The sequence below is a fragment of the Paramormyrops kingsleyae genome, chromosome 22 (assembly GCF_048594095.1).
Source record: "Paramormyrops kingsleyae isolate MSU_618 chromosome 22, PKINGS_0.4, whole genome shotgun sequence".
Taxonomy (NCBI): domain Eukaryota; kingdom Metazoa; phylum Chordata; class Actinopteri; order Osteoglossiformes; family Mormyridae; genus Paramormyrops; species Paramormyrops kingsleyae.
Window position 1 is genome coordinate 11212841 of NC_132818.1, and position 15059 is coordinate 11227899.

A 15059-nucleotide genomic window follows, 5' to 3' on the forward strand; every position below is an offset into this window, starting at 1 on the left:
CAGTTGTAAAGCTGAAGGTTATCTAAACACAGGCACATTGGCACATATCAGATGACCATTTTTTCCCCCATGTGGTGTGGGTTTGGTCAAGAGAGAGCAACGGGAGACGGGTGAGGGGGTGTCACCAATCAGGGCAGAGAGTCACGTCACCTGACCTCTCTGCAAAGTCATGTGACTCTCACTGCTTACAGCCCCATCTCTCCTCTCTTTGACCCCTGGGTGGTCTGCATCGAACACACAATCATTCACTCCGTTTTTGCAAACATCGTGTCTTTGAGCGTTATGCCTCCATTGCACAGGTATCTCAGACTGAAGAGGACAAACGCAAAGCCGTTTCACACACACTCTGCCATAAAAACAGGGAGCGTCACGCAGTAATTGAAGGCCATAAGACGCTATGTGTCCTTTATTTAAATGAGAGAGACACAGCTGGTAGACAGAGACAATACCAAGACTGTGAAGGTCAGTTCAGAAGGAGCACTTGAATGGGTACACTTTAAAAACACATACAACATTTTATAGAGAGACATAAGTCCACACAGATTAATAAAAGCAACTCATAAATACAGATAGACTAAGACAGGATGACCAGATATTCCATGTCAGGGAGCACACTTTGAGCTATTTCAGGTTTTACAAATTACTTTTATTTGAAAGGCTCCTGTTATTGGCTAAACAGTTTTCTTCTTCTTTCCTTCATTGAAAGACTCGTCCAGCTGCTTCACATTTATATTAGTATTACATGCATGTTATAGGAGACTGACCAATCAGAATACAGCAAGAACTCAGCGTTCAAGGGAAATTCAGGGCCATTTATTTGAAATGGTACTTCACAAATCCTGTCCTAGCTCAGTGCCCTGAAATGGATAATCTGGTCACCCTAAACTAAGAACCATGTTACCCAAACAACAAAACAAACATATGCCCAAAACTAACATGTCGAAAATGTGATTGTTCATGGTCATAACTGTGATCAGCACAGAAATCGAGGCTTGCAGACTGAGAAGGTATGAAGTAGATATGAAACTGCACATGTGACCCACTGGTGACGGGAAGGAGTGACAGCAAAATTCTCAGTGTGGGCCTGTCACACCTCATGTCACATCATGCTAAGATGGTCACCATGGCAACAGCATTGTCCCTGAAAGGTCTCTACTGACCATTTAAAATTACTGTGACCATTTATGTTTTTTTTTTTAACCATTTAATATCATTTCAGTAAATGAATTGCTCTGTGATCTTTGATGTACATTTTCTGATAGTCAGCAATAAACATTTATTCAAATATTTGTTTGTATAATAATACTGTTCTCAGGATATTCTATTTGTGAACTGTGTACTTTTTACATTTGCTCTGCATTTACTTATTTTCACCGTGTGCTGACTTTGCACATCGTCTGTTTTGCACTATATTTATGTTCACCTGTGCACTATGTTCTTGCTGCTGTTTGATTCAGAATTTCTCCCTGGGATCAATAAACATTGACTCTGGAGGTTTGTCAGTGCTGGTGCTGATAGGAGTCAGCTGTGGTTTGTTGAAACACTTACAATGTTGAATCTCAACTGTGCCCAGCTGCCGTACACAACAGGCCAGCAAGCAACATAGGCTGTCAATCTTCAGGACATTAGGAGTGCTCCATGAGAAGGTACGGGTATTAAGGAGCGGCTCCATGAGAGGGGTATTAAGGAGCGGCTCCATGAGAGGGGTATTAAGGAGCGGCTCTGTGAGAGGGCAGGAGTATTAAGGAGCGGCTCTGTGAGAGGGCAGGGGTATTAAGGAGCGGCTCTGTGAGAGGGCAGGGGTATTAAGGAATGGCTCCATGAGAGTAGATACATTCTGGGACAGTGTGGTCACATCAAGGCTGGGTCACAATGAGGATACTGCGGTCACACCAAGGCTGGGTCACAGTGTGGACTGTGTGATCATGGTGAGGCTTTGTCACAGTGGGGACAGTGTGGTCACACCATGGCCCTATCACAGTTGGGACAGTGTGGTCCCAGTGGGGGACAGTGTAGTCACACCGAGGTTGGGTCACAGAGGGGACAGTATGGTCACACCGTGGCCCTATCACAGTAGGGACAGTGTGGTCATGCAGAAGCTGGGTCACAGGGTAGGATGGCATGTCTCCGATCATAGGCTGTGTCATCGCTTTCCTCTCCATCACTTCTTTCCTTCTCCTCATCTGTATCGCTGAGTCTGTCCAGCTGTTGTTTACAGAGCCGTTCTTTTTCTCGGTCCGTCTCTCGGCCCCTTGCTGGGCCTGAGTGAGGCAGGATGGAAACCTGTGGTGGAAGAACACACAAACTGATACATACAAGTTACTGTCACATGCATCTGTTATATACACCTGTTATTTTTACATACACCCGTTACATACACCCATTACTGTCAAATATACCTGTTACATATACCTGATTCATATGAGATACCGTTACATGCGCCTATTTTATATATTCTATAAATATCCGTTGTACATGTACTAGTTATATATAGTTACAGTGATATACAGTGGTACCTCAGTACTCGAACTCATTAGAACTCGAATTTCTTAGTCGAACCAACCAGTTTGAAAAAACATGACCTAGAACTTGATCTGAATCTCAGAAGTCGAACCGTGAACGCCGACCTAAGATAACTTGTATGCGCGGGGAAATGAGTCACGCGGCACGTCTCTCAGCGGAAACAAAGGGTTGACGCTCTCAGCCTCACACTCACTCTGATAGCATCGTTTGTTGGTGATAGTACTTTTTTTATTGAAAATATCAGGTAATACACTGTACTTTATATCATTTTGGTAGCCATTGCACATTGTTTCTTACTTTACAAATTTGTCACGCCCGGCTCGTACGATCCTCCTGTGTGCTACATCCCCCTCGTTAACCTCATGTGATATCCCGATGTCATCAGCTATTTGTCGTTATTTCCAATTAGTTATGTGTACTTAAGTCCGCGTTCAAGTATGTTTCCCCAGTCCTGTCATTGACTTCTACTGCGTGTTGTGCTTTGTTTGCCAGCAATAAACCCTGTCCTTGGATTTCCGTCTGCCTGACCCTGATTCTGCGCTCCCTGCTCACTCGTCCTGCGTGCGGTGTGACAAAATTACTGTTTTGATAAATGTGCTTATATGTGTTTAATATATGATCTTCTTGTTTTATCCTGTTCATTTTGTGTTTAAATGCTAAAAAAACATAAGAACATAAGAACATAAGAAATTTACAAACGAGAGGAGGCCATTCGGCCCATCAAGCTCGTTTGGGGAGAACTTAGCTAATAGCTCAGAGTTGTTAAAATCTTATCTAGCTCTAATTTAAAGGAACCCAGGGTTTTAGCTTCCACTACACTAGCAGGAAGACTATTCCATACTCTGACTACACGCTGTGTAAAGAAGTGCTTCCTCAAATTTGTTTTAAAATGTTCTCCCGCTAATTTCCACTTATGGCCACGAGTTCTAGTATTTATAGATATATTATACATATTTAGGTATAATTTTTTGGGGCCAATTAATTGGTTTTCCATTATTTCTTATGGGGAAAATTCGGTCAGAACTCGAACTTTTTAGGATTCGAATCCGAGTTCTGAATGGATTAAGTTCGAGTTCTGAGGTACCACTGTACATACCTCCTATATACACCAGTTAACTTGTTGTATAAAGATCCTACATATTCCCTACATATACATTGTTTTCCTTGAGTGTTCATAAGTGATTCTCCAGTCTATGCTGCTGTGCATGCATATTGCATGTATATCGATTACTGGTGCCTCTCTTTGGACAGTCCATTTGGGCAGTCCATCTCTTTGGACAGTCCATCGGTCCGGAGTCTGGCTAATGGTGTCCCGCTTAATGGTACGACAGGATCACCGACCCACCTGCGGGTCATGTGACGGCAGGATGCAGTATCCAGGCTCAGTGGCGCGGAGAAGGCTGGTCGAGGGCCGACCCCGCAGCTGGGGAGAGGGGGGGCACAGGGACACGGAGGAGTGGGAGTGGCCTGAGGGGGGTGACGGTGTGCAGGACTGAGGCTGTGAGCAGAGAAGCGGAGGGGGGCAGGCATGATGGATTGATGAGGGCAGCGTTGGTGAGCGGGGGGGCAACTTGGGGGGCTTCATGGGGTACACCAGGTCCATTTCCGTGAGGACAAGAGGCAGCACGTCCCCTGCCAGGGAGAGGTCCCTGTCAATTGCTGCCAGCTCCTCCCGTGACAAGAAGTCCACGATGCCGGCACCAAATGAGTCCCCCAGCACGTTGATGGAGGTGCGCATCCTGTCCCTGCAGGGCAGCCATCTGTCACACACTGCGGTTGGCCACATACCAGGGGTCCAAAGTCTAGACAGATTGCTCTGCTTGGTGGTGCTACTTAATCTGACCATTAGGGGGCGCATTCCCATATTATGATTGACATTGTCCCTATGGCATAGATCTGGAGAACATTTCCAAGCAGACACACTTTGATGAACTGCACTCACAGGAGCCAGTCCACAGCAACAAGCAGGCTGACATCTTGGGTAGGAAGGCCCACTGCCGTCAGGATGAGCAGCATGGTGACCAGGCCGGCGCTCGGGATGCTGGCCGCTCCCACACTGGCCAGAGTAGCTGTCATGCTGTGGGATGCTGAACCAGGTCAGAGGTCACATGGGCCAGCTTTCACTTTGCACAGCAGTTTGAATACGCTACAAATGCCTGGTTATGTAACACTGACAAGAGAGAGCCTTTCTGGATCTGAAAGCAGCCCAGAAGAACTTTGACAGGCTACAAATCCTGGTTCAGAGAGATGATAAAATAGTGAGATGCCTTCATGCCCTCAGACCACACCCACCTGATGAGCACACGCCTCCTCAAAACGAGGCTACGCCCACTCGACGAGGTCGCTCCCACCTGACAAAGCCGATCCACCAAACGAGACCACACCCATCAATTGAGGCCACACCCACCCAAGCAGACCACCCGATGAGGCTGCGCCTACCTGACAGTGACGATTTGCCCGCCGTCTAGCTCGATGTCGTTCATCTGAGCGATGAAGATGGCAGCCACGGCCTCATACAGGGCCGTGCCATCCATGTTGATGGTGGCGCCAATGGGCAGCACGAAGCGGGTCACACGCCTGTCGATCCGCAGGTTCTTCTCCAGACAGCGGAAGGTCACGGGCAACGTCCCAGCGCTGGGGGAGACAAGCACCAGGGCCACGCAGGGGCCACAAAGCTTTTTTATTACTATGCTGCTGGTTACAGCCACTTCAGTGTCAAGGAAATTCAGCTGGGAGTAAAAGCAATAACTATAACAGACCAAAGACCAGGTGCATCGCAGGGGCGGAGCAAAGGGCTGGGCCTCAAATCCCAGTCCCCTATGCATGCTCTCCCTGAGGCATATGGGAATCATACGACAATGACTGGCAGCTCAAAATGGCCCATAGTGTCTCATTATAAGTCGTGTGTGTGTATCTACTGTATGTGTGCCCTGTGATCCCACCCAAGGTTCACTTCTGCCTCTTCCTGCTTGGACAAGCTCCCCTGACCTGGATCAATTGGTGGGAGGGATCATAGTTTGGATTTTCTAAGCTGCAATATCCTGTCTCAGCACTCAGGAGCAAAACATTTAACTCAACGTAACACAGATAAAGATGCACACCTGAGATGATAATACACAAAGTCACACAGAGAATCAGTGCGAACAGACGTGCCGCCAGATCACTCAAACCTGCTGGCTGTGCCCAGGGCGGTGATCCAGGCCTGGAAGATGCCCGAGTAAAAGGCAAAGGGGTTCATTCTTGTGACGGCGAAGAAGATGAGCGGCAAGATGATGCCCCCATGGACCATCAGGCCCACCATGACGGTCACCATGTACATGCCCAGCTGCTGGCCCACCACCTCCAGGTCTTCAATGGCCGCTATCTTGCCACAGATCAAAGAGGCGATGCCCACAGGAGAGTACCTGTGCATGGCAGAGCGGGGTGTGGCTGAGTGGGTGTGGCTGAGTGGGGCGTGGTTGAGCGAGACATATGTGTCATGTGACCAGACATGCCCCCCCCAGGGCCAACAGCTGTCAACAGACGGAAAGATTTAACAGGCATGGAGACTCACCACATTATCATGGAGACCATCTTCATAATGATCTCATTGAGGATGTTAAAGAAGTCGGCCATGGCCTTCGCCCTCTCGCCCATCCTGCCCATGCACACTCCGAAGGTGATGAAGAAGCCGATCAGGCCTGGGCGGGAACGTGACCATGTGACTCCCCCATCTCCCCGCCACTTCCCGACGGCACTGTGGCTGCTCTTGCCTTCCCCAAAGACCCCAAGCCCTGACTCCACAGCGCCCTCCTCAGTCCAGGCCAATCTCACTCACCCAGCACGTTCATGCCCCATTTCAGCTCCAGTTTCTTCTTGGAGACGAAGACCGGTTCAGTCTGGTTCTGGACTGGCACAGCTACCGTCTTAATGACCGTCTGAACCTATGTATGAAAACAGAAGCACTGCGTCGCATAGGGGCATGAACTGCGGCAGAGAGCTCACAGCCAGAGCCAGCCAGCTGCCCTAGGGATGGGAACATTACTGCACCAGCAGGGATGGAGGCCTTCTCACTAAGAGGATACTTGAAAAACAGCATTTTGAGCTAAGAGAGGGACTGCAGGAGCGCAGCGCAGGGTGTCTGATGGTTCGCATTATCCGGGGCATGGATGAACAGGGACAATGTCTCCACTGCATCAATGCTTTCTGATACCTTCTGAAACCTGAATCGCCATTCCTCTGACTGGCTATAGCAATAGGAAGTGAACCACATTCTGCTGCCAAATTTAACTGAAATAGAAACAGGATACAACTGGTCGTAAAATAATGGGATGTCAGTTGCTGACCAGTGTGTGTCGTATTCTATTTTGGAGCGGTATAGAATGTTAGTCTGCTTTCAAGGTAATAGAATGGATTGAGGGTAGGTTTGAGAGGTCCATGTTAGAGGCCACGTGGGTCTGTATGGGGCTCAGTGGTTAATGAGGTCACCCAGGTCTGTGTGAATCTGAGCAGTCAGTGAGGTCACCCGGATCTGTATGAATCTCAGTGGTCAGTGAGGTCAGTCTGGTCCATGTGAGTCTCAGCAGTCAGTGAGCTCACCTGGGTCCGTGTGAGTCTCAGCAGTCAGTGAGGTCATCTGGATCTGTATGAGTCTCAGTAGTTAGTGAGGTCAGTCAGGTTCATGTGAGTCTCAGCAGTCAGTGAGGTCACCCAGGTCTGTGTGAGTCTCTGTGTTCATTGACATCTACGGCTCAGCATCCTCACCTGCTGGAAAGAGGCCTGGACCAGGTTCTCTGGGAACAGGTTCCGGATGAGGTCCAGGAAGGCATCGAGACTGCTGACCTCCTGATTCTTCAGGGCTGTGTGCACTTGAGCTCTGAGGTGAGGATTCCCTGGGTGGATCCCCAAAACCAGTATGACCCCTAGTACTGCTGCAATGATTGTTGTGGACAGGTAGTAGATCATGGCCCTGGTACCCATCCTGCCACTGGAGTGGGCATCCAGCCCAGCCAATCCTGATCCAGAGGAAGGGATAGTAAAAACTCAGCAGCCAATCCTGACACAGAGGGAGGGATAATTTAAAACTGTAGCCAGTAGTGGCACATGAATTTCACAATGTTCCTTGAATACATGTGACAATAAAAACCTGAAAACGTTTTATGAATTATGTGCATGGTGCTGACAGTCCTCTACCACCATTTAATGGTAGGAAAGGTGTGGCTGTTAACCTGTAATCAGGCTGGAGATTATAAGAGGGAGTATAAGCATCTTCAGCATCCTCATCAGGATGTCACCAGGAAAGGAGATGAGCATCAGCGAGCTGGAATCCAGGTCAGGTATGTATCGCAGCAACATTCCAAACATGGAGCCCAGGACCACACCTGGGTCACACGGGGGAAAGAGGAGAATTGTCAGGGTACGCTGGGGGAGTGGCTGGGTCACATGGTGGGGGGGTGGAAGAGGAGAGCTGTCAGGGTACGCTGTAGGTGTGCCTGGGTCACACAGGGGGAAATATGTTTGATATGCAGACTGCACTGTGACAGAATCGCAGTTAATTTTATGCACACACACACACACACACACACACAAAAGCGCTGCCACAGACACACGAGCACTGCCACATGTAAACAAAGGCACTGCCACAGACACATGAGCACTGCCACATGTAAACAAAAGCACTGCCACAGACACACGAGCACTGCCACATGTAAACAAAGGCACTGCCACAGACACACGAGCACTGCCACATGTAAACAAAGGCACTGCCACAGACACATGAGCACTGCCACATGTAAACAAAGGCACTGCCACAGACACATGAGCACTGCCACATGTAAACAAAAGCACTGCCACAGACACACGAGCACTGCCACATGTAAACAAAGGCACTGCCACAGACACACGAGCACTGCCACACACACGCACACAGAAGCACTGCCACACACAAACAAGGGCTGCCACACGCACACAAGCACTGCCGAACATAGAGGTGATTTTGCTCACCTAGCACAGTGAGTGTAAGCAGCAAGTTTTCAATGATCCAAGCACAGGGGTGCATCCGGCCATTCTTACTTAGAGGCTCGTCTCGTCCCACACACTGCCCCCTGCTGGTCATCCTGCAGGAAGGCACAGAAATAAAGCTTGAGGCATTCCTTTTGCTCAGTCTGCATGAGGTATCGCCACAGCTGGGCTCACTCCTGGTGATTTATGCCCATAGCAGACACAGCTAGTGATAGGCACTGATGCCCAGTTTGGTTTTAAATTTCCCAGAAGCTTTTAATGTCATTGATAGGTGTGTAGTGTGTGCACTTGCCACGGGCCATGGAATCCAAAAACGAGAGGCCAACAGCGTGCTAATTACACCATACAGGAAGTCCTCGACCCTGGGGCTGATGTCCCACTCCAGAGGCTATGTGAAGGCTCGCCATCCTATGAGGCAGAGCACTGGTGCCGTTATACTGTGATTTAAGAGTGACAGGAGGATGCGAGGATGAGAGAGCAAGCCCAGGAGCTGTGCAGACGGGGGGCAGTGAGTGTGTCTCTGTCTGTGTTTATCTGTGTACGTCTGTGTCTGTCTGTCTGTGGGTGTCTGTGTCTGGCTGTATGTTCCGTGTCTGTCTGTGTGTGTGTGTGTCTGTCTGTGTCCGTCTGTGTGTGTCTGGCTGTGTGTTCCATGTCTGTCTGTCTGTGTGTGTCTGGCTGTGTGTTCTGTGTCTGTCTGTATATTCCATGTCTGTCCGTGTGAGTCTGGCTGTGTGTCTGTATCTGACTATGTCCAAGTGTTTGTCTATGTGTGTCTGTGTGTATGCATGCGTCTGTTTGTGTCTGTCTGTGTCTTTGTGTGTCTGTGTGTCCTACCAGCATGCTAGCAGTAGCAGCTGAGTCTGGACATAAATAAGCATACAGAATTGGTCCAGCAGCCAGTGTGTGTGTGTGTGTGTACGACTGAGATACGTTCCAAACAGCCGTTCGTAACTTGAAATGTTCGTAAGTCGTTATTCGACACCATTTTAAGGGTATACGCAAGTACAAAGAACTAGGATATGCTGGGAGTACGCACGCTACGCTACTGCACGCCAGGAGTAGCAGCCAGAAGTTGTACTACCTGGAATTGGCGCTCAGAAAAAACAAAAAGATGTTGCGGACAGGAAACGGGAGCCCAAGGAACACAATTTGGACTTACAGTCCTCTTCGTTCGTATGTCTGAAAGTTCATAAGTAGATGAGTGTCTGTATTTGGTGTATGCATTTTTATACTTGTCTGTAAATGTGTGTATATATAAAATGTGTAAAAATGTGTTTATATACTTGTCTGCATGGGTGTGTATATATAAAATGTGTGAATATGTGTTTATGTACTTGTCTGAATCTGTATGTGTATATATAAGATGTGCCCTTTGCCGGCACCCCTCTAGGATGTCTTCTAGTTAGCAGACTTAAAAAAAATCATAATTATAAACAATTCTGGCCAAAAATGACTTTTGATAATATGAAAGTTTCCAAATATTAAAAACATTATCTGGTCAAAAAGCTACTTAGATAATTAAAACATATTAATGAAATATAATAAAATTTCTACATGACTGCCAGCCAAAATGTGCACTTACTGTTTGTTTACATGAATAGCAAAGCAGTCATCGCTCAAAGTATGCTGATCTCGAAATGTGTATCTGCGTATGGGTCCAATGATCGATATCCTTCATAATCCTAAAAATGAGCTAAAATGGCCAAACTGCAAAATGTAACCCTCCGTGATGTCCGCCATATTCACCAGTGCATTTCAGCAGGTACACTGCATATACACACGATTAACAGCATTCAGTATGGAACTCTTGCCCTATTGAACATAATAAGCCCTGCCACGGTTCAGACCATTGAGTCTTTGCTGAATGGGAAGGGTTCTCACACAACCGTCTCATAACACGGGGATTATCAACCCCCCCTTTTGATGGATCTCTCAGCCACCCATTAACCTGCAGCTACTTGAATTCAGGAAGAAACAAATAGCCAGTAAAATGACAAATTCAACAATATATCACAATCCTCACGTTTTCATAAAGCTTCATCATGCAGGTCACTGTTGGCCATAGCTGGCCGCTCAGTGAGGAGGGCACACCAGTAATCAGTTTTTAAAATTAGGATACAGAGCCAGGAATGGAATTAAGCAGAATAAACTACAATTAAACCCAAATAAAGCACTTTTTACACTTTTATTTGCAATATTCAAGGCTGGGTAATTTGGACCAACTGTGGGAAAAGCTGACCAAAGATCAAGACAAGATTTATATCACTTGTTGTTGAAGGTCAAAGCTTTGAAAATAATGTTTTTGTACAGTAGCAGGGATATGCAGAATGCTTATAATGCCAAGAGAAAAACACAATACCGCAAACAGCTTTGCAGTCTGAGTATGTTTATCTGTGTAAGTAAAACTTAGAAATTGATTTGTGTTTGGTTAGCAGGATGTAAACCAGACCATGTTTGTGAATGTTATGCAAGTTGATTAGGTGTTTTTAAGCATTTTATTTTGAGAATGTCCTATTTTTGTAATATTTTTTAAATAGGGGGCACAGGCTATGGGGCTACAAACATGTCTGTATGTGTTTATATATAAAATGTGTGAATATATGTTTATGTACTTGTCTGTATGTGTGTATATATAAAATGTGTGAATATATGATTATGTACTTGTCAGTATCTGTGTGTATATATAAAATGTGTGTACGTATTTATATACAGTACTGTGCAAAAGTGATATTTAATGTTGGTGTAAAACTATGCTATTATGCTTGTCAAAGTGTGTTAGCTTAGCCATTCCAAAACTTCTGCTAAAATCACCGCAGTTTTTGCAGCAACCATTCAGTGCACTCGTGTTTTTTGACTTGACCACTAGCACACCTCGTATGGTTATTCTATATCTCGCTGACTTTTTAAAGTTATTAATTTAATTAATTAGGTGAGCTGTTTTTGAAATTTAATAAATACATGCAATGCTTGAGGTGCCCCTGAGGAGAGGTTTGGGAATCTAATCGGTGTTCATTTAGCCGTCCAACTAGATTTCAGTAACTTTCTGGAAAACAGAAGAAATTACTACTAGTTTTTATTATATTACTCTTAATTTGCATATGTTCTTATGTTAACTTGTGTTTTTTGTTCTGAGCAAAAGTGCACTTACTACCTAGATAAATAGCTTTAAACATTTCTTTGAACTGCCTAAGACTTCTGCACAGTATGGCATTAGTCTGCGTCTGTGTGTATGTATAATACTGTATAATGTGTTTATATATGTTTCTGTATCTGTGTGCTTAGTAGGATTACTTTCAACAGCTGATTGTTTGCTGCGAGCTTTTCAGAGAGATGGAGATATAATCCCATAATTCCCTGGCACCAGCACACCAGGAACAAACGCTGTGATTGGAGCCGCTGATGGTGGGCAGCCCTGACCACACCCACAGTGCATCAAGGTGCATACTGGGGTCAAGCATCTCGCAAGCCTCACTGTCAGCTTGTGTAATTCATATGTGTACAGCTCTGGCTGTGTCTGTCTCTCTGTCTGAGTGTCTATATCTTGGTGTGGTGTGTGCAGATTTGTGTGCGTCTGTCTGTGTGTGTGTGTATTTGTGCGGACATCAACCCGCTCATCCAACCCGCTGTATGCTATAATCTCAGTGTATTAAATCTGTTGTATGAACTTCTTAAGCAAAAATTGTCTGCCACATCTGCTCTCCTGACCCTCCAAACACTTTGCTGTTTAAAAATCTCCAAGCTCTTTGCCTCCATTCTCGTTCCTTGAGGTCTGACTGGCTTTCCGATGTAGGACAGGGTCCCATTTGCCTTTCTACATTGAATATCTTCCCCGTGTTGTTGTTTTTGGTTACATTCTAGCAGTCTCTCATGTTTTAACCACAGTGATAGGTGCCCATACCACACCTCCAGCAGCACGCAGTACATCAGTCCAGACCAACACTGAAGTTACCGTGGCCAACAGTACAGCTGAACAGTGTACAGTTCCATCTAACCAATTTATGTACCCTCATGTCTTATTCAGGGTCACCTAACTTGTAAGCTACAGGTGCAAAGCAGGGAACAGCCCTGGATGGGGCACCAACCTGTCACAGGGCACACTCATACACTCACACACTCATACACTCACACACACATACTTAGGGGCTATTTGGTAACTCCAATTGACCTCAGCATGTTTTTGGACATCATGGGGTGGGGGGGATTGGAGTACCCCGAGGAAGCCCCACAACAACACAAAGAGAACATGTAAACCCCTCACAAAGGCAGAAATGGCCGAGATTCAAACCCTGGTCCCAGAGGTGTGAGACGGCAGTCCTGAGCACTGCTCCACTACAGACAAGGTTCCTGGCACTGAAATCACCACATCTCCCATGTAAGGAAACGGACAGGAACAAGCAGACGGAGACACATCTGCTGGGTGCTAAACACTGAACTCCAAGTGTCCTGCTAGGTAAACAAACCCCCCCCCCCCCACACACACACACATACACACAGTTAAAATGCAGGTAAAATGGAGGAGGTTTTTACCTGTGAAGGTGTGGCAGGCAGTGCGAGGAGTAGGCAGGCTGCAGTCTGACCTTCGCGTGCTCACAGCGCAAGTGAGACGTGGGGGGGGGGTGGGGGAGATGAGGTGGGGGAATATGGGCGTGCGTCATCGGAGAAAATTCACAGATTAACCCCAACTGACTCCCGGAACCTCCTCATTCCTTTCCTCCCTCACTCTCTGCCCCCCGCATTTACAGTGAATCAGAGACAGTCAAAGGGAATCAGTTATGGGGCAATCAGCAGGGAGTCAGTAAGAGTCAGTGAGTAAGAGAGGAGTCAGAGAGAGTCAGCGAGAGTCAGACCACAGCTTGCTGACAGAAACACATCCTGATGTTATTGGTTCATAACTTCTGTGTGGCGATGTTGGTTCATTTCAGAGTGGCGCACAGGCAGATCATTGTGGGGGGGGGGGGCGATTGTCAGTTAAAATAGTGCACAAATGAGGGAGTCACATATAAGATCATAAAACATGCGAGCACTAGAAGGTGACTGTGTGCTGTATCGTTTACAGCTGAACAGCATCTTCCTACCTTCAGACTTGGGATGAGCTCCATAGTAGAGAAGCACAGGCAGTGAGACTGAGAGATCTGGTGAACAGGGATTAATTCCAAACAAATCCCCAACACACCCATTTTTCAGATCTGTTTCTCATTATCTTACATTGCTACACAAACACTAAGCTGTTTCTAAGAGCTACACCGACGCTAAGCTATTTCACACTACTACAGTGACACTAAGCTGATTCTCATTGCTATACTGACGCTAAGCTATTTCACACTACTACAGTGACACTAAGCTGATTCTCATTGCTATACTGACGCTAAGCTATTTCACAGTACTACAGTGATGCTAAACTGCTTCTCATTGCTACAAAATCTTACAGTAATACTGGCTACTGTTTATCACTCAAAGACTGATGCTAAGTTACCTTACTGTACATTAATACAGTGATGCTAAGTTACCTTACTGTACATTAATACAGTGATGCTAAGTTACCTTACTGTACATTAATACAGTGATGCTAAGTTGTTTCTCATTACCAGAGAAGGGGAAAATGCATCAAAATGTATTTTGATACAAAATACCCAATTTGTAATTGTGTCATTTAAAATATACGAAATACAGCTACCAAGCAAAGTATTAAAATAAACAACAGTATTTTAAAAAATACATTTCACATATTTCTATTCTATAACAGCCTTAAAAAGTCATATTCTTTAGGTTTAATAGGTATTTTAAATGTCTCAAGAAACTCCCCATATGTCATTAAGAGACCACTGGCATGCAGTAGCTGCCCAACAATCAAAATTGTTTGCCTCGTAGCCGCTGGTATGTTTGATAACTATCCAAAAAGTTTTACTGATCGGTAACCAAGGATAGTATAAGATTTTACAGTCAGACAGATAAAACTCAATAAAGTCCAATGAAAAACAGTAAAAACGCGATAAAATTAGGATAAAACTCGGATGGAGAAGCGGCGAACATACAACGCCAGCGTCCTCTCCTCTGGACAGCTTTTCCCCCGATTACTTTTCCTTTCGAACAAAAATATATAAAAGTGTTTCACCGGTGGTGGTGTCCTGGTCCAAGGCTGGTAGTATCGTTGTGCACATTGACCATCATGGCGCCAAGTGATAATCCCCATGGGGAAATTGTCTTTTACGTCTCCCTCAACTTGCTCTTTGCAACTAAGTTGTCCTTGAAGGACAGCCACAATTTATTTAATTTATTGACAATATACTTTGACACGTCAAGAGACAATGAGACATATAGGCCTACCGATCTAGATATCCCTTCTGCTTTGGATAGCAATATGTGTCCGTATAATGAGTAGGTGCACTTTTTGAACTGCTGTAATGATGGTTACTACAAGATGATAAAGATAAAGGTTATTCATCAGAGCATGCATGGCCATATCTGAAATACATTGTTTTCATTTTAGAAATGAAAAAAGATTTGTATTGTTTTAAATGCCTCCTGTGTTTACT

At 45.8% G+C, this 15059-nt stretch overlaps 1 protein-coding gene across 1 annotated transcript; it reads right to left on the minus strand.

Annotated features, from left to right (window-relative positions):
• Nucleotides 1-4461: 4461 nt before the first annotated feature.
• Nucleotides 4462-13109, minus strand: LOC111836893 (excitatory amino acid transporter 2-like). Its single transcript, XM_023798565.2, has 9 exons — nt 13054-13109; nt 8506-8618; nt 7731-7883; nt 7267-7517; nt 6341-6446; nt 6077-6203; nt 5694-5927; nt 4963-5157; nt 4462-4600 (listed from the first exon to the last, which is right to left on the minus strand). The coding sequence occupies exons 2-9, from the start codon at nt 8615-8617 to the stop codon at nt 4462-4464; spliced, it is 1317 nt and encodes a 438-aa protein (XP_023654333.2). The 5' UTR covers nt 8618; nt 13054-13109.
• Nucleotides 13110-15059: the final 1950 nt, after the last annotated feature.